The following is a 26,844-nucleotide window of genomic DNA, read 5'->3' as shown; positions in this document are numbered from 1 at the left end:
ACGATGTTTTTTTGTTTTCAGGATCACTAGATGGAGCCTAGTTTACATTCGTTACAAAACTCAAACTATGCAATGGAACACTCCTGGAAGAATATTTTATTTCTTTGTTCAAATATGAATCAGAGTTTATTTTATTACTGTGATTACTGAGAAAATGAATGAAGTCTGATGAAATTTGCACCTAAAAGTATTTGAAGCACGGCAAGAGCAATATCAAGATAGAATCTTGTACATGTAGTCCACGCCCCACTTTGGATGTAACCAAAATGGCGGCGCCCATGTTGTTCGGCATGGAGACTTTTCAGATTGATATTTCTTCACGTTGTTTTGCATCCGTCATGTAACTGTCGTCCTTATTTCACGAAGTCTCTGTCTATTCCATGCGTTTTGTAAGTGTGTAGTAAATGTGCTTTAATACTTGCATCATTAAAATAGAAAAAATCAAGACTGCATGGGCAGGGGTGAGGAGATATATATGTGGTTTACAAAATCTGAAATACCAAGGGAGGTCGTTGTCTGCACGGGTACTGCAGAAATGTAGCCAAAGAACATTCAGCAAACCTGGTTGCTTAGAATGCTTGGTAATAATTAACACTAAATGCTTCATGGTTGAAAAGTAGACGAATCTACTGCAGTATTAAACAGTAAAGTTCGTACTGAATTTTGAAAGGATATTGGATATCTGGGGATTCTAGCTTTCTAGTTGTAGTGGCCACAAAATTTCCGAGTCCCGTGCTGGGATTCGAGCGACGGACCTTCTGATCCGAAGTCTGACGCCTTGTCCCCATGGCCAAAGAGGTTAACCCTGTCAGCAAGCTGACAAGGTGATCATCTTTGGGATGACTCCATGCCCTGCTACATAGTTATTACAAATGTCATTGGATCAATGTAAGGTCAATAAATGTCATGTACTTTAATAATGCTGAAGGGGCCATTGTCGGCACAGGTACTCACGCATTCTCAGTTAAGAGGGACTATTGCTGTCGCCTACTTTATAGCTGGCTGTACTTTAAAATTTGAGCATAAATACAAATTTTCATGTACAGATATTTCAAATAATAGCATCTACAATCATTTTCAAGCATCAAACGCTTTGCAGTAAAACAATTTGAAGCGTCAGACAAATTCATATGGTTCAATGACGCCATTTTTCTAATGTCGGCAGTAGAGACCAAATACAAATGAACTTGCATAAAACTTACACCAAGAGACGTTTCCTTATAATAATAACCGTAAATTCAACAACATATATGTGGTTTCTTTTGCAAATATTACTTTGTCCATATTTCTGCGTGAATGAAGCAAAAAATGCATTTATATTTTGTCGGTAGGGACTGGGTAATTTACTTTACCCTCTGTTTGTTTCTATCTGTTCTTGCGATAAACCATCGCCAAAATCAATAAAGACGCCATTTCGCAATGGGTCAAGTGATATGTTTTTATTAGTTTCAAACAATTAGCTTAATCAACATCAAGTTTTCCTCCAACGTGGACAAATATATTCTTCATAAGTACCGATTTTTTAAGGATGTAATCATACGTTACCGTTATAACTCAAAAACCTAGCCTTCTGTCAGCTGTATTCGACCCGATATATTTGGAGCCAGGTGGAATGATGTTAGCCATGGGCCTTAACCATGCATTGAGTGTTTATACCATATGGCAACATTTTTTTCATTACCAGAAATAATTTACCTTACTGTAACTTACGTTACCACCGTTTTTGGGAAACGGCCTGGAAGTAAAGGTGTAACCCCCAAAGATATGCCAGTCATTGCAGGCAACAAACGGCATGTCACGGCAGTTTTTCCGAGTGATTAAAGCAGTAAATATTCTGGGAAGAGAGGAAATACGTGCCATCAACGATTGTCTTGAAGCAAGTTTGGTAAGTAATACTTCAATTGACATATTTTAGATAAAAAATATCTGACTTTTCATTGTAGCATCGGGTTTTCATGTCTCAAATTACTGAACCTTCAAAGTGAAAGTAAGGTTTGATATTTGAATGACGTTGATCAGAGTAATGTCCCTTTAATGATAAGTAACGTAAGATACATAATGGTAACGTAAATTACATCCATTTAATGTGATCGAAATGACGTCTTTGGGAAATAATTTATTTGCTTTTTAAGCATTTAGAAGCGTGATACCTCACATAAAATTTTACCGTTAAGCATGGATAATGAAAGGGTCGTGTCATTGAACAATGTATTGTATTTCTGATAGTTAATGTGTGATGTTTAAAAAAAGTGTCTGTTTATGTAAGAAAGTGTCAGTATGTTACATTTTAATGTCAAATTTACTTGTCAAAAGGATAGTACGTTGCCGACTTATTATGTTGGAATTCTTCCTTAATTGAATTAATTCATTTATGAATGTTGGTCAGCACATTAGTGATGGTAACATAAATTACCTAATCATACACAATGATGTTCCATTGCAGCTGTTGACAATAACACTGAAATAGTTAAAAGAAAAACCATATTCATAAATCATTAAATCCTTTAATAATATAATGCTCTTTTACTTACAGATGCCATGGCGAAAACTGCGGCTCAAAAGCAGCATAACTATAGAGAAAGAAAAAAGGCAAAATTCGGAGCAGTATATCTCAAAATGGAAACAGAGCATGTTAAAGGATACTATGTACCAACAGCAAATCTGAGTAGAGCTGATAAAAACAAAAGGAGGATTAGAATAAGAAATAATGTGGCTAAATACAGGCAAAAGGTGAAACTTTTGAAAAAATGACATTGATGTTGTTCCTGTGACATCAAATCAAGATCAAAACGAAAGTCAAATCACATGTGACGTAGTAGAGGATGACAACGGTGTATCCAGTACAACGGCTGCTACTCCCATGGTAGTGAAGTTGCCACAGTTACCTTCCAAGCACAGAACTAGAAAGAGAGTTAACAGAGCAGTATCAAAGGCGAACAGAAAGATAACCAACCTAATGTCACAAAACACAACACTGAAGCGGAAAATCAAAAGAGCTGAAAATTTATTATTTAAATATCAAAATTGTGATGATTCAAAAGCTGTTTGTGTTGCGTTTGAGAATCATTTGAGAGATTTATTAAAAGTTTTTTTGACTGAAATAAGAGTTGAATTATGTGGTTGAATTTGATTGTCGGTGTTGAAACAATGTAAGAATAGTAATTTACGTTACAGACAAATGACCTAATCCTGGGTAATTGCAAACTCCAATATATATACTATTGTCAGTTGTGTAAGATTTAAAGGATTAAACAATTCGAAAAAGATCATTTAAATGTAATTAAACAGTTCTTTAAATTAGATGTGACATTTGATATTTTACTTATGTTGGAAATTTATATTTGAGAATAAGTATATCACTCTGTAAATTACTCAGATTTTCTAATTTTCCGATTTTAAGAATATTGATTACGCTCCATAGTTAGATGAAAATATGTAAAAGTTTGTTTCCATGATATACCGAAGATATCACAATTTTAAATTACGTTATGTATCAAGTTTTTGTAATTAAGCACTGTAATGTAAATTACAAAGAAGAAATGGAGTACACATGTTCAGGCGTTGATGATGAAAAAACTGTTTGTCCCCGAATGTGGAAATTTTACAGGAGTTTGCTTCAGATATGTCTCTGACTGAAAACGTTAACATGGATCATATTAATTTGACTTTATGATTTAACAATAGTAGACCCCAATAGTTCCGGTTAACTGAGAATGAGTGACTACATAATGTACCCTAGCCAAAGGAAATGGACAGCAACGTATATCCAGTACTGAATTACCCCTGAACCATCCCCAAGCCGAAATGGCCCCTGATGTTTGACCTAAACCGGCCCTGTGAAGTAAACATTTCTACACTGACAAATGAATTAAAGTTCCTTTAAGATAAATGTTGAAATATATATTATTCATATGTCTTTACACGTAATATCAATCTTTGAAAATATATTTGCGAATATTAATGTTGATTACAGGCGAGTGAAGATGCAGGTGCTGCTGATCATGGAGATGCTGTGGTAGAGGACATGTTATGTAATCCTTGTAAGATCCTAAACGATCGATTGCAAAACGATACAATGTTAAACTGTAATACCACATGTACATACATTTAGTTGTATTGTATCCAGAGAATTTAAATAATAATCCATAATAATCCAATAGCACATAAATCCCAGATCATGAATTCACATTCACCTTTGTTCTGCCACAATTTCCAGGAACGAATTCACAGATTATGTCAAACTTGGTATTTCCTCACATTTCCATGTGTGAAACATTTGTCAATATTTTCAACTCACCTGAGCCACCTTTAGCAGCATGAATTCTGCTAACATTATGAAAAGAAAAACATTCTTCAGCTCCAAAATTAAACTTATTTTGCGCACGTCTCGCTGAGCGATTAAAGTGAATGTGTTGTTTTTATATTTCTTTGAATGGATTATCATGAGAGAATTTATGTACATGTTGTCTTAAGCATATGCTTTTAATGGACACTGATTGTGTTCACTCAATGTCAACTGTACCGTATACTGTTGTCTTCACCTTGGGTATATTCTTATAAAAGACATAAATTACCTTAAATCTTTTTGTCCATATGAGTACAATGAATTAATTGAAATCTTTCTGTCTGCATAGATATAATAAATTAATTGAACTATTTATTTGTCTGAATTGTCAATTATGTCTATGTTTTAGCTGAGTGTATGTGTGTTCAATATTATGCGCAGAGAGGCATTAATATAGGCAATTTTGCCTGTTTGCCAATCTCCCAAAACCTTGTCCTTTGTAATATTATACAGATCTGCCATCAAAGGAAATTAAATAATGTTTAAACAAAAACAAAATGTCTATGTTTTATATGTCTGTGTTGTCAGTTGAGTCTTTTTTTTCTGCAAAAAGAAATAAATTACCCAGGGGCTGGTTTGGGTGTGGGGCCGGTTTGAGTTAAATAACTAGGGGCCTGTTCAGGTTAAGATGTATTCACCAGTACCCTAAATGGCAGACAAGTTCACTTTCTCAAGCCTAAATGGAAATCAGTTTGTGGTGTTGCTACAGGGGACATCCTGCTTAAGACAAATCAGTTGTCTAATATTTTACAACTTTTAGCGGATGAAACGTATATAGGTCTTCTTGATGAGCTGCCATGTTGATATTTTGGGCAGTTGACAGGCAGGAATAAAAGCACATGTTCAAGAAACTGGTTTTGGGATCATCCTGGGGTATGATTCTGTACATTTACATTGGCTAGGGTACATTTCTTTAGTACATGTGCCGACAACGATCCCTACAGCACCAGTTATTATCAAGGCCCTATCAATACAGCGGACATTGTGATATAGCACAAATGATGGTGACTTCTAGGACATTTTCTCATTATCAGTAAAGTATAGAAATATTTGCCTGAAAATTCTGATTGCAAACTTAAGTCTTGTTAAATACTTTGGTAACACCAAATAAGATTTTAACTCAAATAAAGGTTCAGGGAAAAGATCCAGAGAGTCCCAGATGCTCTTTGAGCAAAATCCAACAATAAGATGAAGAACTGAAGTTCATGCATTGCTTACAATCTGTTACCTATTTATTTCTCAAATACTTAGACCCTAACTGAGCACTTTCTTGTGAAAAAAAACATACTTGAATATAGAGTTAAATCAGTTGTACATTTTTTAAATGAATGTGATGCAAGAGATAATAGAGCAATTCATTTCAGCATGCATAGTTCAGAAAAGCAGCATAGCGTAATATATCAGAAATAAACATGAACAAAATGAAGAGTAACATATGTCATATTTGGGATTTGACCACTTTCTAAATGGCATCGTGTAATCATAAAATGAAGAGTGATTGGTGACTAGTATGTTTGTCTTTGAATTGCTTGTCAATAATAGTGGATGTTTAGGCAACTTTTCTGTCATTTGTACAACATGTTGTATTCATGTACAACAATAGTAAAATACCACAACATATGTTAAGTGTTAGTATGTGATTTGATATATTTGTTCTACATACAACTTCAATGACTTGTTTACTTCTTTCATATATTCAGGAAAACAAGATGATGTCTTCTAAGTCACTGACATGGAGTACTTTGAAATATCTGAGATTAAAGATCAACCTTGATAATTCTTGTCGGAGCATCTTTAGTAAAACCGGACAATGGGTGGGTATCTGTCTGTATTAGAAACTATTGTCATGATTATAATTGTCAGAATAACCAGATGTTTTACATCCAATGAAATCAGACCTTGTTTTAATAAGAATCTGATAATGGATGCATAATTACTTAGTTCTTTGATGAGTTTTAGAACGGATCTTCAGTAACCCATGCTTGTCTTAAGAGGTGTTGAAAATACATAGTCTAGATGCTGATATTCATTACTCTGCAGGACAAGGCATTCAATCTAGATGTCCGTCAAGCTGTGGAATCACACTGGCATCCAATACTGAACCAACAAAATGCATCGAAACATTTGAAGCAAGATGATATAAAGGTAAGCAGTTCAACTGACACAGGGACAAGAGGAATTGACGCAATTGCTGAATCTTGTTAGCTGATGAAGTTTCAAATGAAAAACACCTTTTAGTTAAATGTATCATGTATGCTTGCATTTGTATATTTGCTTTAAATATTTATTTGGATTTCTGTTAACCAATAATGAGGGTGGCTGAGAGAAGCAACTTGTGTAAATTTGAAAGTAGTCATTTGTGAACATGGTGCATAAGTATTACATGTTATAGTGATGGAATCTCTTTTTTATTCATGGTCTTGCCTTCATTTCTAAGAATATGTAAATTGTGAATATTTTCAAAAATTATTTCTTAATCAGACTGATCGACCAAAGCAGTATGTCCTGTCTATGTTCCCGTACCCCAGTGGTAAGCTGCACATGGGTCATGTCAGGGTGTACACTATCAGTGATGTCATGGCCAGATACCACAGGCTTACAGGCAAGGAGGTAGGTGGGAGAATCAAATTCGTTCTCAGCATCTGATAATCAGGACATAAGCATGATCACCTCTGTAAACAAGCTGTTTTTGTTTGTTTTATTGTTATTGGGTGATCCTTTAATAATTAGCTGTGCTTGAATGTGTTGGACAGTAGTTTGGCGTACCTTTTGAATTTATTACTAAAAGGAGCAGGGCGTTGGGTATAGCCTAGTGGTTAGAGCTTTCGCTCATCATGCCGAAGATCCAGTTTCGATTCCCCAAATGGGTACATTGTGTAAAGCCCATTTCTGGTGTCCCTGGTCGTGAAGCTGCTGAAATATTGCTAAACTCATTCACTGACGACTCAAGTGAGCCAACATGTTTCTCAGGAACCAATGTCTACCACAATTTAATGAGAACTGTGTCCCTTTTCTCAAACAGGATCTGCTGATATTGAGTCAAATTGTAAACTTCCTCTTTTTCCTTCATTGGTCTGTGCATAAGCACCACAGGGAAGGAAGGCCACATAAAGACCATGCCACACTAAGTCTTATGATAAAACTGAAGTGCATTTAAAAGCTCTTTAAGCCCCAGCCATATCAGCCTACCAGTTGATGATGGATTGTCATGTTCTCCCTGTCCACTTCTTTAGGTGATCCACCCTATGGGGTGGGATGCATTTGGTCTGCCTGCTGAAAATGCTGCTATAGAGAGAGGGGAAAGACCGGATGTGTGGACATATGGGTAAGGGGAGACAACTCTTGTTTATATGCCATGAACTTGGAGTTACCAAATGTAGAACAGATGTGGTACCAGCACAAGTTTCATTAACGGTCTCAGTTTTGAAAAGCATGCTGCAGTTGAAATTAATGGGTCACAAGATTAGTACCAAAATATCGTTATGAATCTTACCATTATTTAGGCAGTGATCATATCATTATTTCAAGGAGGGTCCCCAAAATATTAACTAGTCAATCCTTTATGATTGTCTATTTTTTCAAATGTCTGATCAAGTTGTGATTTTGTTTCAGCAATATTGAAAGCACAAAGAAACAGCTGGATGAGTTGGGTTGCAGTTTCGACTGGGAGCGGGTAAGGGACCATTCATAATTTATGGCTAGGGGAATGCTGGTGATTTTAAGGAGTGGGGAAGTGCTTCTGTGGTGAAGTCACCCATTTTGTGCTGGGGAATCAATATTGTACACATGTACTAGAGATGGTTAGCAATTTAGTGCATTAAGATATTAAGAATTTATGCTTAAAAAATATGGGAAGGGGGAGGGGGTCATTGATTTTGTACATGACACGCAGGAGCCTCACTTACTTTGTAAGTAAGTTTTAGAGGGGGGTCACTCACATGTTTCTCAATCAAAATCATCCTCCTCCCCCTAGCCATAAATTATTATGAACGAAGTGCGTTTGATCAAGTGAACTGCATATAGGCGCTATACAGATGTTAGCATAATAATAATATGAACAGTCCCTACAGTTGCTTCAGATGCTAGTGTTCATGATACACTACAATTGTGTTAGCTTCATCTACGTATCTAGTTCACTTTGCTGTAATTACATTTTTGGACTTGGGTTACATGTCTTAGGCTGAAAGATTCACATGTCACAGTTGCATACATTAGTCATGTGAGAAGTTACATTCCCAGATTCATCTTCATGCCAACATAGTGATTCTTGTTTCGTGAACAACATACCAGTGTTATGGGGTTAAATGTCCGTTATCAGCATCACTAAAGTTTCCTTCCAGCCTTCCCAGTGTAGGCTATGCTGAGTTGGCATAGTGGTAACAGTCATTGTTCTTCATGCTGATGACCCAGGTTTGATTCCCCTCATGGGTACAATGAAATTGCTTAAAGGCGTGTCTATGGCTTGGGGACAGTCAAAGTGCTAAAACTGCCTTGTGGCAAAGGGACAGGGCAAAGGGATGCAGTTGCTTTTCAAATGGCATTATTCTTTTTTAGGAATTGGCAACTTGCCATCCCCAGTATTACCGATGGACACAGTTCTTGTTCCTGAAGATGTTTGAAGCTGGGCTCATTTATCAGAAAGATGTAAGATGCCACAATGACCAAACCTCATTTGTAATGATTAAAATGAAAGTTTGAAACCGTTTTATTCAATTTGTCTCAAATACAATCAGCTGCAATTGAGCAGACTGAAGTGACAGAACTTTATCAAACTGTCATCAAGAAGCTTCCATGTTGTCCTCCATCCTCCTAACTATATGAAATACTTCTGAATGTCTGAAGCTTCTGAGCTTAAAGAATTCATTTTCTGAACCTGCTGAGCCTTAAGAACATTTTGATAACTGCGGTATAAAATTGAAATCCTCTCTTGTGTGTTGAGGCTGAAGTTAACTGGGACCCTGTGGACCAGACCGTGCTGGCAGATGAGCAGATAAGTGAGGAAGGTATATCATGGCGATCTGGAGCGAAGGTGGAGAAGCGATACCTCCGACAGTGGTACATCCGCACAACGGCATATGCTCAGGTACACTAGGACTTGTTTTCAGAACTTCAGAACTTTTCATTGCATAATCAAGAATGTGAAAAATCATTTTGGTTGGAGGATTTGTCCTTGCTTACGAAAATCTATGTATGTCTACATTGGAAGCAGTGCTGTTTACAAACGATGGTATATCTGTTGTCATAGCTTTAGGAGCTTGTCCTTAAACTCTTGCTGTGAAAATACTGCATACCTTCTTAATCCATATGCATTTAAAAGGGTACACTAAAATTATCTGTTGAATCTTTTACCACTTTTTGTCATGCCTCAAAAATTGAGGCTTTGAAAATTGGTAAATGCAAGAAGCAACATTGGTGTTAATGTTGAAACTGTTTACTTCTAATGACAAACTACAGGTTAGACTAAAGACTAGTTTCTGAAAGAGACTTTGAGACAGCATGATCAGTGTTTTATTGTGTAGAGTCTTTGGAGCAGTGTCACAAGGATTTAGTTTGTACAGAGCATATGGGACAGTGTCATCATTGTTTGTGTAGATTAGATGGGATGGTGTCAACAGTGTTTGTATGGAGTCCATGGGACAGTGTGATCTGTGTTTGTTCAGAGTCAATGGGACAATGTCACCAGTGTTTGTACAGAGTCTGTGGGACTGTGTCATCTGTGGTTGTGTAGAATCAGTGGGAGAGTGTTATCTGTGTTTGTGTAGAGTCTACTGGGATGGTGTTATCTGTGTTTGTGTAGAGCCTATGGGACGGCCTGGAGGAAGTTAATAAGGTCCTGTGGAAGGATGTGGTCCAGCTCCAAAGACACTGGATTGGAGAGTGCAATGGCTGTCGCTTTGACTTCAAACTCAAGGTAAAAAGTGGAGTATATGCTTCTTAACAGCTATCTCATTCACAAACATGCAAATGTTATGCACTTAGGTCAATAATGGATATCTAAGAAGAATTGAAGCTTATGATTGTAGGTGGACCCGTGAAGGTCCCGGGGTAGAATAGGCCTTCAGCAACCCATGCTTGCCATAAAAGGCGACTATGCTTGTCGTAAGCGGCGACTAACGGGATTGGGTTGTCAGGCTCGCTGACTTGGTTGACACATGTCATCAGTTCCCAACTGCGCAGATCAATGCTCATGTTCTTGGTCACTGGATTGTCTGGTCCAGACTCGATTATTTGCAGACCGCCGCCATATAGCTGGAATATTACTGAGTGTGGCGTAAATCTAAACTCACTCACTCACTCACTCACTATGATATAAAGTGTTGAATGTGAGCAAACTGATATCATAAAATTATATACAGTTTACAAGTTGGATGAAAAAGTGTGTCTTCCTAAATAAATTAAATTATTTCAATCCATTAAACATAACACATAAAATGCTGGCTTTTTGACTTTGACATGGTTCTAATGTATGACCTTGGCCTTCTGTTGCAGTTTGATGGGGAGGAGCTCGTCGAACCCCTGTCTGTGTTCACAGACACCCCCGAACTGGTGTATGGAACCTCCCACATCTGTCTCTCCCCAGAACACAGGTTCAACAGCCCGCAGTACTGCCAGGTATGTTGACCCGCAGGTGGTGGGGTGTGTAGATGGGAAATATGTGACAGTTGTGTATAATGGCTTTGATGACTGTGGGAGAAAATGTTTGGATGCTACTATGGCAAAAATTAAACACATGGTTTGAAGTCAGTAGGTAGAACCTGTGTCTTTTTGAAGTTTGTGACTGAAGAATTAGTGCTGTCACACATGGGTGTTGTTCAACAATATTGCTTGGGTTTTGTTGAAGGTATTAAACAATATTTACTCATAAGGTCCTATCTGGTAGATCTTGTGAACTGAAAGTGTCATGGAAGAAATGTCAAGTGACGTATTGTTCATTTACAGGAACGTGGAAACGAACAGGATGAGAGTGAGTATTTGTGCTGGATTCATTTAGACAGATAAGAACTATCTGTGTTGACAATATGATCAGGAATGAACATCTAATTGTTTTCAGAGAATGAATGTGATCACCCAGTGCATGTTTCAAGCATTTCTAGAGGCAGTGGGATCATCTAGTGGTTAAAGTGATTGGACCTCATGCCGAAGGTCTGGGTTCGAATCCCCACACACTGAAAGCAGCAGAAAACACAACTTACACACTCACACACTCCTGCATCTGGTATGTTGCTGACTGCTTTGTAAATCAACTTTTGGTGACTTTGAATGAAATATGTATTTTGTTGAAAATACATAGATTTCCAATCAATCCACATCTTTTCCAGCTACTACCATATTGACAAGACTTAGCGCAGTCCACCCATTGACTGGCGAGGAGCTTCCTGTCGTTGTCTCAGATGCTGTACAGTACGATGAGTTCAATGATACACATATGGGTAAGGGATGTGTACAGTGGTACACATAGAGGGAAGGGATGCATACAGTGATACACAGAGGTGAGGAATGTGTACAGTGATACACACAGAGGTGAGGGATGCATACAGTGATACACAGAGGTGAGGGATGTGTACAGTGATACATGTGGAAGTGTTCATATGATCATAGCCTTAAATACCAGACGCCGCACCATTCCCTTGCACATATCTATTCCACCCAAGTGAAAAACATATGAACATATGAGCTCCACAAAGAAGTCACAGCACACTCAACATACAAGACTTAACAATGGTTTTTGTCTCCTGACACAATGAGTTGTGTTGTTGGTGATTACCTTAGACTAAGTTAGAGTCAATATGTGTTTGTGGGTCTCTGCTTTCCCCCAATATTAAGTTCCCATGTCATGAGATGTCAGACATACTATTTATGACTCCCTCACTCACTCCGCAAGGTATTCCCAGTAAGAGTGAGGTGGACCGGCAGGTAGCTGACACTCGGGGGTTTGAGTGGACGTCTGTGTCTGATAGTACACAAGGAACTGTTGTCAACTCACAGGAGGTATGTGTAGAGATATCACTTTGATGTATGTAATGTTACTGCCCAGTGTCTTGAACATCGGGAGAGTTCTGTGAATATACAACTTCTTTATGACTGATGTTTCTGTGTAGCTACAACACTGTTATCAGTCAAGTGTCCATATTAATATTAAAGAAGTTGTACATCCATAAAACTCTCCCGTTTGTTCAACACACTAGTTTCTGAATGCCAATTAAAGAAGTTACCTAATGTCTAAATGCCATGAATTGAAATACTCCATACAGGCCTTGTGCACATGATTCATCCCCTGCCATGATATGTTTTAAATATTGCTGTTAGCATTGTATACTGTACTGTTGCCCTCATCTTTTAAAGACAGTTCCTGGGTTCACAGCAATCAAGAAGCAATGTAAAGGATCGGGTCATCACATCCAATCACTCAGTTGGTAGCCTGCCAATATACCCTGATGACGTCTCCAGACACCATTATTTACAAACCATTGTCATACATGTGTAATATGACTGAATATGCCCACAAACATATAGTCCAGGAGATGCATCTCTGTCTAATTTTAAAATCATCATCCACATCTGATTTTGATTTTATTAAAGTTTTCAGGTCTCACAGCTGATGAAGCAAGAAAAGCTATAATGGATCATGCCATGGTAAGATAATTTGTGTGATGGGGTGAGAGTGGGCAACTGGTTTGCAAGATTGTCATCAGTGCTAAAACTGTGTTGTAGAAACATTTAAGTCATGTTTTGTCCATAATTGTATGATGCTGCTCAAGTATGTTAGATCCTATAACAGAAGAGTAAATAAATACTGCAATGTATGAAACAGAAAACAGTGAAGTATGATCTTCATACACAGAAAGATTAAGTTTCACCACAGATAGATTAAGTTTCACCACAGATAGATTAAGTTTCACCACAGATAGATTAAGTTTCACCACAGATAGATTAAGTTCAAACACAAATACATGCAGAATGATTACATGATGCCATGTAGAAAGTGGTCAAATGCAACCTGTGTCATATTTGGGATTTCACTTTCTTAGTGAAGTACAAATTCTAGTACTTTTTTGGTTGAGTCCCATCTGAGATTCGAACACAAGTGGAAGTCGCGGTGGCTGAGCAGACTCAACCAAAAAAGTGCTAGAATTTGTACTTAACTAAGAAAGTGAAATCCCAAATATGACATATGTTACATGCAGAATGTGTTCATTTCCTGTCTATTTATTCAAAAATTGTGTTTCAAATTTAAGATGTATTCCTGTATGTCTTGTGTAATATTGTGTAATTCACTGTTTTTATCTATTTGTTTTGTTGTGGATGTAGATGCTTGGTGTTGGTGGCCATGCAGTCAGTTCACGTTTGAGGGATTGGCTAATCTCACGACAAAGGTACTGGGGAACCCCCATACCCATAATCCACTGTCCCAGCTGTAAGGTGAGTCTTCTAAACCCCCCCACACACCAATAATGCAGTGTACCAACTGCAAGATGAATCTTCTAAAACACCCCCCAAACCAATAATGCAATGTACCAAGTCTAAGATGAATCTTCTAAAACACCCCCACACCAATAATGCAATGTACCAAGTGTAAGATGAATCTTCTAAAACACCCCCACACCAATAATGCAATGTACCAAGTGCAAGATGAATCTTCTAAAACACCCCCACACCAATAATGCAATGTACCAACTATAAGATGAATCTTCTAAAACACCCCCACACCAATAATGCAATGTACCAACTATAAGATGAATCTTCTAAAACACCCCCCAAACCAATAATGCAATGTACCAACTATAAGATGAATCTTCTAAAACACCCCCACACCAATAATGCAATGTACCAAGTGTAAGATGAATCTTCTAAAACACCCCCCAAACCAGTAATGCAATGTACCAACTATAAGATGAATCTTCTAAAACACCCCCCAAACCAATAATGCAATGTACCAACTATAAGATGAATCTTCTAAAACACCCCCCACACCAATAATGCAATGTACCAACTATAAGATGAATCTTCTAAAACACCCCCCAAACCAATAATGCAATGTACCAAGTCTAAGATGAATCTTCTAAAACACCCCCACACCAATAATGCAATGTACCAAGTGTAAGATGAATCTTCTAAAACACCCCCCACACCAATAATGCAATGTACCAACTATAAGATGAATCTTCTAAAACACCCCCACACCAATAATGCAATGTACCAACTATAAGATGAATCTTCTAAAACACCCCCACACCAATAATGCAATGTACCAAGTGTAAGATGAATCTTCTAAAACACCCCCACACCAATAATGCAATGTACCAAGTCTAAGATGAATCTTCTAAAACACCCCCACACCAATAATGCAATGTACCAAGTGCAAGATGAATCTTCTAAAACACCCCCACACCAATAACGCAATGTACCAACTATAAGATGAATCTTCTAAAACACCCCCACACCAATAATGCAATGTACCAAGTGTAAGATGAATCTTCTAAAACACCCCCACACCAATAATGCAATGTACCAAGTGCAAGATGAATCTTCTAAAACACCCCCCACACCAATAATGCAATGTACCATGTGTAAGATGAATCTTCTAAAACACCCCCCACACCAATAACGCAATGTACCAACTATAAGATGAATCTTCTAAAACACCCCCCACACCAATAATGCAATGTACCAACTATAAGATGAATCTTCTAAAACACCCGCACACCAATAATGCAATGTACCAAGTGTAAGATGAATCTCCTAAAACACCCCCACACCAATAATGCAATGTACCAACTATAAGATGAATCTTCTAAAACACCCCCCACACCAATAATGCAATGTACGAAGTCTAAGATGAATCTTCTAAAACACCCCCACACCAGTAATGCAATGTACCAAGTCTAAGATGAATCTTCTAAAACACCCCCCAAACCAATAATGCCGTGTACCAACTATAAGATGAATCTTCTAAAACACCCCCCAAACCAATAATGCAATGTACCAACTATAAGATGAATCTTCTAAAACACCCCCCACACCAGTAATGCAATGTACCAAGTCTAAGATGAATCTTCTAAAACACCCCCACACCAGTAATGCAATGTACCAAGTCTAAGATGAATCTTCTAAAACACCCCCCAAACCAATAATGCCGTGTACCAACTATAAGATGAATCTTCTAAAACACCCCCACACCAGTAATGCAATGTACCAAGTCTAAGATGAATCTTCTAAAACACCCCCATACCAATAATGCAATGTACCAAGTGTAAGATGAAACTCCTAAAACACCCCCACACCAATAATGCAATGTACCAAGTCTAAGATGAAACTCCTAAAACACCCCCACACCAATAATGCAATGTACCAACTATAAGATGAATCTTCTAAAACACCCCCCACACCAGTAATGCAATGTACCAAGTCTAAGATGAATCTTCTAAAACACCCCCACACCAGTAATGCAATGTACCAAGTCTAAGATGAATCTTGTAAAACACCCCCCAAACCAATAATGCCGTGTACCAACTATAAGATGAATCTTCTAAAACACCCCCACACCAGTAATGCAATGTACCAAGTCTAAGATGAATCTTCTAAAACACCCCCACACCGATAATGCAATGTACCAAGTCTAAGATGAAACTCCTAAAACACCCCCACACCAATAATGCAATGTCTACTGCAACTCCCACATGTTAATAATGTATTGTTCCAGTAGTAGGCTGGGGATGATAGAAATAAATACTGGATTCTTTTTTCTATTTCAGGCAGTACCTGTTCCTTTGTCTGACCTGCCTGTAGAGCTCCCAGTGATCAATCAGCTGACTGGGAGAGGGGCATCACCTCTTGCAAGTGATGAAGAGTGGGGAAGTGTCAAATGCCCAAAGTAAGTACATGTTTTGTTTTGGTGCAGTGTCTGAGGTAAAATGGTTGCATTTATCAAATCTGTTCATCTTTTGTTAGTGGGAAAAATCTATACCTGAGTAGAGTTTGCCTCCGAGTTATTTGTGAAAGTATAAGAGACTTGTGGTCGCTAGATGTGGAGGCCCTGCCCGACGTGAAACAGACACAATGGATACATTTGTGGACTCCTCCTGGTACTTTGTGCGTTTCCTTGACTACCAAAACACGGAGCAGCCATTTAGACGAGACCTGGCACATCGCTACATGCCAGTCGACCTCTACATCGGGGGCAAGGAACATGGTGAGTACGAGAGTGTATTCATTCATTAAATGACATCTCCAAGAATGTGAATTGGTCCAAGAAAGCCTTGATACAAAAGTAGTCTTTTCAGTCATATACAAGGCTCCAATCAGCCCTGAATACCCACTCTAGCTAACTGTGTGGACATCAGCTAAACCTGGAGGATTTGTTCATACGCAAGACATGATGTGAAGTTTTTTCCTAATATTTGTATGGATTATATTGATGAAAGTACTTTGAATATTGCTTTAATCAATCTGTGTCCTTGCAGCTGTCCTACATCTTTACTTTGCTCGATTCTTCAACCATTTCCTACACAGCCTTGGCCTTGTGCCTCAGCGTGAACCCTTCATCAACCTGTTGACTCAAGGTATGGTGATGGGTCAGACCTTCAGGATCAAGGGCACTGGTCGGTACATACAGCCGAAGGACGTAGACTTCTCAGGTAATTGGCAGCCTTGTTTTGTGATGGATATGTAAACATTATCAGGCTAGATGAAGGATAAACAGTAGAGTGAGTGAGTTTATTTTAACACCGCATTCAGCAATATTCCAGCCAGAAAGCAGCGATTAGTAAATAATCGAGTCTGGACCAAACAATCCAGTGATCAACAGCGTGAGTATCGATCTGCATAATTGGGAACCAATGACATGCCAACCAAGTCAGCGAGTGTGACCACCTGATCCTGTTTGACACCTTTTAAGACAAGCATAGTTGCCTTTTCTGGCAAGCATGGGTTGCTGAAGACCTATTCTACCCCAGATCTTCATGGATTTAAAACAGTAAAGATATTAGTACTTCAAAACTTAATTTTATAATATCTTGAGAAGTCTTTGAATTAAAGAGCATGGGCTGATAATATTTCAAGTCATTAGACCATCTGTATGTATACACCATCCACAACTGGAAAACAAGGTCAAGTTGAACACCGACCTGACGACCCGTATTGGCATGTATGAATGCTGCCCACTGACACTTGCCATGGTGAGTGAAGGGTCCCCAGGTTGCCCATGATCAAGTATAGTGCAGTAGATAGGCATGTGGATGTCTTATGAGCAAGGCATGTGGCAGCCAACCGTAGAATCAAGTTCATCATCATGCAGTGCACGTGCGCAAGCCTACATTTGCTTCCCCTCTCACAAACCAAATTGGCCTGCCCATTGCTGTGCACCGCATACTTCTTGTGAACACTTTCTCTGAGCCAGTCCACCTTATCCTTGTTTGCCAGTAGGTGGCGCCTGCAGTGACGTCTGATTGTAGTCGTAGGGTGGTTTGGTAGCCAGTAGTTAACTGAAGGAGGCATTTAGCAACAAACTGTGTAAGGATGGGTGATGAAGGAACAGTGAATACAATGATGTACTGAGACAGTATTGCCCTGTCCTCTACAGGGAGCAAGCCAGTGGAGAAGGAGACGGGGAGCCAGGTGGTGGTCGACTGGGAGAAGATGAGCAAGTCCAAGCACAATGGGGTCGACCCTCAGGTGAGATCATGACAGGAGAAAATGAAACCTAAAATCTTTCCTTACATTTTACATATATAACCACAGCCACGCTTGAAGATCACCTTCAAGTTCAACATTTGGAGCTCCATGGTGTAGACCAGGTCGTCAGAAAACAAAGTTTGTGTGTTTGTAAGTGGATCAAATTGTCAGGCACTGTGACTTAGAGTCATTGTTCCCCATCAAAATGGGACAAATCCTCCATTGGTCTGTCAGGTTCAGAACTGACTGTTGACAGGCTGTGTGATGAAGCTGGAAAACTGCTGAATGAAGTGATAAATTGTCAACAATCTCAGATCACTGTCCTCAGGCGATGTGGGCTGTTGAATGTGTTTAGGTTATCTCCCTTGAATGGCAATTGATTTAGTGTTGAAGTGTTCCGTGCACTATCTAAGTACTGTGTAAGAAACCCTGGAAGTATTTACTTGGTACAGGTGTACCAGGTATCAGGACTTAGGGCATCAGAAATACAGAGTTGTCAAGGGTTGTGTGTGTATCTCAGATCTTTAGTCATCTAAGTGGTAAGCAAGAACAACCTGCTAAACATTTTACTTCCTTCCCCAGCAAGCTGACATACCATGGTATGTAGAGAATCATATGAGCGTTTTCTGAGATTAGATGTATAAGGATGAGTTGATAAAAGTTCCACATAACATAAACTGGCTGGGGGTATTTAGTCATGCCATAATGGACAAACTGTGGTAAAGAATTGGGTGTTCTTTAATTACTTTTGAGTGGTTGGAATCAGTTGTTTAAGGCCTCTTTTTCATATAGTAATCATTTTCTTGAAGATCATTTAAGGTGGAGATAATGCATTTGAAATAATGCCAGACAATATGGATCTTATTTTACCCTGTCTTATTTTCAGACACAGAAGAATTTACATTTGTGAGCAATTTTGTGATGGTCATAATCCTCATTTGGCCAGATTTTGTTTTGGATTTTGATTGTTTGGTAATCATTGAGGTGATTTTGCTATTTTTCATTGCCTATTTTTCTAGCCGTGGTTTCAGACCTCAACCCCTTGATCTTGGCATTTAACATGTATACAAATGTTCTTATGTGTTGAATAACAATATAATGTTTTCAAGATTAACAGATCTGGAACCTATGATCTCACCTGTCAGTATTTGAAATGAGGTGTTGTTACAGGAAGTGATGTCTGAGTTTGGTATTGACTCCACCCGCCTTTGTATCCTGTCCAACGTTGCCCCACAGTCACACAGGAAGTGGTCCAATGAAGGTACAATTTCACTTACCTTAGCTTACACATAGAGTTGCTTTCTGATTGGATGAACACTTTTCTATTTTCATTATAACCTGCTCACAAATGAGTAACATTTTCTATGTAACCAGCTGGGAATGCAGAACTCATCAAGTACTTTGACTTTTTGGAGGTATTTTTTTATGTCAAATAACATTGAATCATGGATGATGTACGGAAATTACCAATGTTTTGCAAATTCTTAACAGTGGAAGGTGAGATATCTGTAAATCTGTTTTTCTTTTCTGTAAAATTTAGCGATTGCTACAGAAAGATTTGTGTCCAGGCTTCATTGTTCACTGGGTTGATGTACCCTAGATGTTTGTTCCTAAAAATAATTCCTATGTACATTAACAAACATCAGTCCATGTCCCCCTCGTGATCAGTGAACAACTTATGGTACCATGGTACTCTGGGATCAAGTCATATATTGTAACTGTTTAGATGTTTGGGTTTCTTTAGTTCATTGGGTTTTGGTTCTTGAGACCTACTGACTTGGCTGACTCATGACATCTTATCCCAGTTGCATTGACTGATGTTTATGCTGTTGATCACTGGATTGTCTGATACAGACGCCATTATTTACACATGTCACCATATAGCTGGGATATTGCTGAGTGCAGGTGATCTTATTTTATTGAAATTGTTAAATTATTCTACTGGTTTGTGGACATTTCTTGAAGGCTTGGGCTCTCACAATCATGCTCTGAGCAAGCCAAGAAAAACCCCAGTACTTGCTGGTCGTATGTTGTTGTGGGGAGCCTACTTTGCAGTCTGTTGTCTTGTCGCCAGAGTTCAAGGGCATCCTTCACTGGCAGGGCAGAATGTGGGCTCTTGTTGCTGACCTGATAGAACAGAGCAGGGGAGATAACTCCAGTAAACCATCCCAAGAGGACATAGACAAAGTGGACGCATTTGTGTTTGAGAATAGAAATTACTTTCTGAAAGAGGTAAAGTAATTAAGTACCATATTTTTCAATAAGGGACTGTGAGACACAAAGTCTTTGTGTCATAGGCTGTTGCTGTGATGGCAGTTAGTTCAGAACATCAGTTCATCATACTGGTTGCACTGGTAACAATTAAATACATTGTGTGTAAGCTAGTTTGGGTGTGCAGCTCTATGATATTACTGGAAAACCCCTAAAATGGTAAAAAAGTTTACTTGGATACTCATTTTGTCTAAATATGTATTTCAACAGAAGTTAGAAGAATGAGTTAATGGAGGGTGGTTTTACACAGCCTTGAGTAGTATTCCAGCAGTTTCCCGGCGAACGAAGCACACAGGAAATGGAGTCCGTGTATATTACCCAAAGGTCAAATCAAAACAACGATCTGTGCATGAAAACTAAAATCATTTAAAACAGATAGCATACATTATTTCAATGAAAATGTAACTTTTATTGAAAATAACAGTGCCTTGAGAACTTTTGTATTTTATATGACATGACATGTTTGGGTGTACGTGGGAATAAATCAACTATTTTTCGACTGTATCATGTAACATATCTGTAGCCTTGAGGGTTATGTATTCTTTTATCACAACAGAGAATCAGCTTTAATTTTTCCACCTGGTTTGAAATGAACGCCATACTTCATCTGTTCTGAGCCATATATGTTACCGACCCATGAAGGTCCCGGGGTAGAATAGGCCTTCAGCAACCCATGCTTGCCACAAATGGTGACTATGCTTGTCGTAAGAGGCGACTAACGGGATCAAGTGGTCAGGTTCGCTGACCTGGTTGACACAAGTCATCGGTTCCCAATTGCACAGGTCAATGCTCATGTTGTTGATCACTGGATTGTCTGGTCCAGACTCTATTATTTACAAACCGCCGCCATATAGCTGGAATATTGATGAGTGCGGCATAAAACTAAACTCACTCACTCACTCACTCACTCATATATGTTACCAATCTTACAGACTCATCTTTGTTTCAATTTAGCATCTTCACAACATGTTCTCCTCATTTCTTAATTGGAAACAATTGGGATCTAGGCTAGAATTAGGAATGACAGTGGTGCCGATGGTCACACTGTATGACAGGTTGCATGGTACGCTGATTGTGTAGATTGTTGCTGACATGTAACGTGTCATATTTGGGATTACACTTTCTTAGTAAAGTACAAATTCTAGTACTTTTTTGGCTGAGTCTCAGGATGTGAACCCGCACCCTCAGTCAGGCTCCTATCACCAGCACACAAAATCAGCCACTTTCCCCTCTAAGCCACTGCAACTTCCATTAAAATGTAGTGTAAACTGCATACTTTGTGTACCCCCCTGATAAGTGTAATCATTGTTGCTGACAGTATGCTGGTACATCTAGTCCAGACTTAATTATTGACGTATCTTCCCATTACACAGGTACAAGAAACCTTTGCATTAAATAAAGTTCTTGATCTCACTTGTTTTCAGGTCAGCTTCCATATGGGGAAGACCTTTCTTTTGAATGCTGCCATCTCTCGTCTCCAGGGCCTGACAAATGCCCTCAAAGTCAGTACCTCTACGAATCTTAGTCATATCAAGTATTTCATGTTATTCCAAATCATTGCATCTGCTATTCCAGAATAAATAAACATACACTAAAATTGTTGGCCAGAATATATTAGCTATTTAAATTTTTTTTTGTAAGTGTACGGTCTGTTGCATGTTACCATGGAGATGTTTTTAATCAGAAAGGATAAAATCATGTTAACTCTCTGTGCTGAACTTCCTCAGAAAATCCAGCCCACCTTGATGCGACACAGCATCCAGTTTGAGCGTGGTCTCTGTGACTTGGTGGTGATGATGGCACCTCTGGCACCCCACCTGGCATCCGAGATGTGGGCAGGGCTAGCAAGTATCCCCAACAAACACTGTCCTCACTACCTCTGGGTAGGTAATCCAAACAGAACTTTATATAATGCTACACACAAACTATGACAGCCTTATGATAACTGAATAACTGGATTACTATGTTACAAGTGTGTGCATTTTCAAAAGCCCTAGCACCAACCACTACCTCTTCTTGACACCAACGATCCCTACCTGAAGCAAGTGACCATCCCTCAAGGCCTCGTGTTGGTCGTCCATCGGGTGCTGGAATTCATCCAAAACATCTCAGAAGAAGCCAATGAGCCAGTGAAGCTGTAATTCATACTTGACTTTCATCTGTTGAAGGACAAGGGTGTGTTGGAGCAGACGTGGCCTGACGTGGACCAGGATTACCCTCTACCCCTTCTCATCAAGGTAGGTGGAGCTGTTCTAGACTTGTAGGACATGGAGGCATCACTGTTGGGGCAAGCGGTGTTAACATTGACTCAGTGATAGGATCAAGTTGAGGAGCATGTCTTCGTGCTAAAGGAGAAGAAGTTAGAACTGATTGTGACTAAATATATCTTGTCTCTTACACAGATTATGAAATACTTTTCACAGTTTACTAGACTTGGAAGTTTACGAGCCTACATAGTAATTCACTTTTCCGAAATTTGAATGTGGACACGTGTTTCAGCAATTACTCTTGTAATATGATAAACATTTTCATCAGACCATATTCTTGCATGATGTAAGAGCGTGTTATGACTTACCAAGTCAGAGAGGGTGATATATTCACAAATGACACAAGCCCTCATATCATTGTGAGGATTAAAGATTTTTTTTAAATATATAAACATTTTGAGATGACCACCAACTTGAAACACTTCACAGTACAATATATCTAGACAAGGCTGGACACTTTGGCGTACCCCACCCACCTGCTTTGCCCACTGCTATGCTACCATGGCATGCAGACAATTAGAACTTCATATAAACATAGTCATGGGTGATTGGACTATCGACCACCACTCATGACACTTATCAGTTCTTTATTGTTATTTCTATGAGTTAACTGAAAGCCAATTTTGGCCCCCAACTAAGCGATCTTGGCACAAATGGTGGACAACAGCAAGTGTCAACCAATGAGAGGGCTTGCTTTGACCACACACCCTTTATGCATCCTTATCGTCCTTACTATGGTCTACCATGCGTTTTACAAATGTCTTTAATCCTTGCAATGACACGATGACTTATGCTTCACTAGCCAATCGGACCAGTGCCAGTGGAGATATACTGTCTGGATGTTTAGTAACCACAGACTATAGTGGACCAGTCGCTATTTCGTACACTGCTCTTAGAATCTAACATCCACACTCTGAAATATTTAGTTGGTGGTTCCAAAGTCACCTGCAGTAGCAGAATGTCATTGATTGTGGGGTTGTTATGTACCACCATACTTATGGATTTCAAAAGAGCAGCTATCATCTCAGAGCTTCATCAAACAAAATTCATTAAGAACATCACATTGAGTAGTTGCTACATTCATAGCTTCCTGATTGTCTCCCTTGCAGATAAACGGACAGGAGTCAAGCCAGGTTTTAGTTGCGAGGCAACAACTGGAGGCCTTGACATTAGAAGCAGCCCATGACCTTGCCAAGATGAACAGTGTATATGAGGAGTATTGTGCAGGTCGTGAGTTGAAGGACGTCCAGTTTCACATGGAGCCTGGGTATGAGGCAGTAATAGACTTCAGTGTGCCGTCCACAGGCCAGAAGAAGGAGAAACTGTCCAAACAGGAGAAGAAAATGAGGAAGAAGGAAATACAACAGAAGAAGAAACAAAGGAAGCAACAGAATAGACAAAGTGTGATGTGATATATCTATAAACTATGTACATAAAGTTTATTGCCTGTGCTTTGTTGTGAACATATTTACATTCAAACATACTGCATCATAAACTATAAACCCTTGCTGGGATTGGATACTATTTTTGGGTTTTTTGTTTGTTTGTTGTTTAACCCCCACACTGAATATTCCAGCTACAAGGCAGTATGTAAGTAATCAAGACTGGATCAATCAATCCAGTGATCAACAGCATGAACATTGATGTACACATGTCAGATAGGATGATAAGTGTCAACCAGGTCAGTCGAAGTAGGCTCAGTGTTATTCCTCATCATTGTAGTAGTGTATTGAATAATACTGAGCTGATGTTTACTCAGACTGGTGCTTTTTTATCATGATACTGAAGTATGTGACTATTAATGTGGACACCACGGGATGATTGTGTAGCTGTCAGGTGCTCATAGTGCATTGCTGCTACAAATAACACTTATCCAATTATTCAGCTTGCTGGAACTCAACATATACTATAATATGGACAAATTCAACATCGACCTGTGATGATCTGGGTTAGAATTGGTCTTCAGTGACCCATGCTTGTTGAGGCAGCTAAGGTGATTGGGTGGTCAGACTGTCATGGTTGAGTCATGTCATCATATCCCAGATACAAAGATCAATTCTCATGCTGTTGATCACTGTATTGTATGGTTTGGACTTGATAATTTACAGACTGCAGCCATGTAGCTGGATTATTGCTGAGTAGATTATCAACTGACAGGTGGTTGATTCAGAAGACAGTTTCTTTTGAAAGTAAAACAATTTAGCAAATTATTCTCCTGGGATGCATGTTTTAAGATCAGTATTTTCCTGAAAATATTTGTTTGCCCAGGAATAATGTGCTCAAACATGAGGATGAATTCTTACGTTTTTGGTCTAAGTGATTTCTGTTGCAGGTATTTTGAATACTGAAGTAATTAAGTGCTGGTATACCATGGAATTCACCGAAGCCATCCAACAACATGCTTGTGCAGTCAGTACGTTTGTGTTGGTCAACGTTGTGATGGAGGGAGATAGAAGTACATGTATACTGTTATTGTGTGTCATCACGAGTCAAGGGATGTAAATGGACAGTTCTCAGATTCAGTACATCAAAACCGAGGTGTGCCTCAAGGTTCAGTCTTGGGTCCGATGATTTTCACCCACAAACAAAGGATTTTTCCCAAGTTATTGGGAAGTAATTTGTTATCACCCTGATTCTCTCCCTAGCAACAACTAGGATTAGTTATTGTAACAGCCCCGTGCACCAAGTCTTACCAACAAGTTCCAGCACATCCAGAATACTGCGGCTCGAATAGTCTCCAGCTGCAGGAAGTATGACCACACCACTTCCATCTTACATGACCTACACTGGCTGCCCATCGGACAGAAAAACAACTATAACGTCTTGTGTCATGTGTATCGATGCCTGTCTAATGATGTTCCACAATATCTGTGTTATCTGATTACTAAGTCCAAACTAGCTCGATCACTGCGTTTAGAAAACAAGCTCATGTTCATATATGGAAGGTGAATCTATCCATGGAAGAGCAAACACTATACATGAACCATTATTAGTTTCATTTGACATTCCACGCCACATGTTACCAGAACAGGCAATGTGAATTCAAAATGGCTTCAGATGTTAAAAGAGCCAAGAATCGGTGCACAAATGCATTGGTCCAGAGTCCTTTGACCCCGTCACAAAATTGGAATCGATGGGCCACTTTGTTAACTTTCAAAAGAATATTTTCATGGATACAACACGCTTTCCTTTCAAAGGCGTTGAGCGCCACGTGTGTCTTTTGAATCAACCACGTGTCAGTGCCTGAGTCGTTGCAAGCCAGTTGTGATAATCTACTAGGGTTTCTCTGTTGGTTTGGTGTTTAACGCCTCAGCCTGCAATACTCTTTGTCGGCGGTCTAAATAATCGAGTCTGGACCAGACAATCCAATGAAAATCAGGATACAGTAATGACATGTTAATTGATTCTTATGACAAATATGGGTTGCAGAAGGCCGTGGAAATCCAGTGAGTCATTATGAAAACCACACAACGCATGCCTTTAGGTATTGTCCTTAAAACGTTAGCGTCAAGAACGGGTGTGACCTGACATCAGCACATGTTCTCCCCATGCTGTTGATGTTGAATGAGCCTCCTGGAAATGTTGTTGTAAGAATTAACAACTTGCAGTTGTTGCAAGTTAACTTGACATACTCGCTGTTGGTGAAGTTGTCTTTCCATCTTATCCCAGACGTGTTCGATGGGATTCAATTCTGGGCTTGAAGCAGGCTAATCCATGGTCTGGATGTTCTGGAGGAATGTCTGTGTCAGTCTTGCTGTGTGCGCTCTCGCGTTATCTTGCTGAAAAAATGATGACGTTTTTTAGCAAAACATGGACGCATTACTGGTCTCAACACTTCGTCGATGTAGCGCTGCGCAGGAACACCCCTACCACGAACTTGCCAATTGTTCTGAGAGATTACATATTGAACATAACGTTGCCATCTTCTGGCACCCGAAGCCATGAGGGAAGGCCCTCCACCAACGATATCTCTCCAAAACACAGGGTTCTGAGAATCTTTCACATCTACGACGCCATATTCTCACTCTGCCGTTTGCGGTATCGATGCAAAATCGACTTTCATCTGAGAAGACGATGTTCTGCCACTGCCAATTGCGCCAGTTGCACTCTCGCGTTATCAGTTCAGTCGAGCACGTTTATGTTGAGGTGTCATGCGTGAACCAACGTATAGTCGACGGCAACGTAAACGCGCCTGAGTGAGACGGAGACGTAGATTATTGTCACTGATGTGTCTGTTGTATTTTCCTATGGCGTTACGGGCTTTTGAGGTAGCTGTTATGAAGCGATTTC

General features: G+C 39.2%; 1 protein-coding gene across 1 annotated transcript; it reads left to right on the top strand.

Moving 5' to 3' along the window:
- Positions 1–246: 246 nt before the first annotated feature.
- LOC137257754 (probable leucine--tRNA ligase, mitochondrial) lies at positions 247–24,073 on the top strand. Its single transcript, XM_067795172.1, has 25 exons — positions 247–389; positions 6,046–6,159; positions 6,386–6,490; positions 6,827–6,955; positions 7,579–7,670; positions 7,958–8,018; positions 8,900–8,989; positions 9,285–9,428; positions 10,143–10,256; positions 10,835–10,957; positions 11,285–11,309; positions 11,665–11,775; positions 12,228–12,334; positions 12,926–12,979; positions 13,655–13,765; positions 16,099–16,217; positions 16,369–16,535; positions 16,807–16,980; positions 17,925–18,016; positions 19,187–19,277; positions 20,091–20,248; positions 21,712–21,789; positions 22,015–22,170; positions 22,456–22,524; positions 23,664–24,073. The coding sequence occupies exons 1-25, from the start codon at positions 381–383 to the stop codon at positions 23,964–23,966; spliced, it is 2,796 nt and encodes a 931-aa protein (XP_067651273.1). The 5' UTR covers positions 247–380; the 3' UTR covers positions 23,967–24,073.
- Positions 24,074–26,844: the final 2,771 nt, after the last annotated feature.

Source organism: Haliotis asinina, chromosome 12 (genome assembly GCF_037392515.1).
Source record: "Haliotis asinina isolate JCU_RB_2024 chromosome 12, JCU_Hal_asi_v2, whole genome shotgun sequence".
Taxonomy (NCBI): domain Eukaryota; kingdom Metazoa; phylum Mollusca; class Gastropoda; order Lepetellida; family Haliotidae; genus Haliotis; species Haliotis asinina.
Note: the sequence above shows the minus strand (reverse complement) of the source record. Positions and strands in the feature narration are given on the sequence as shown.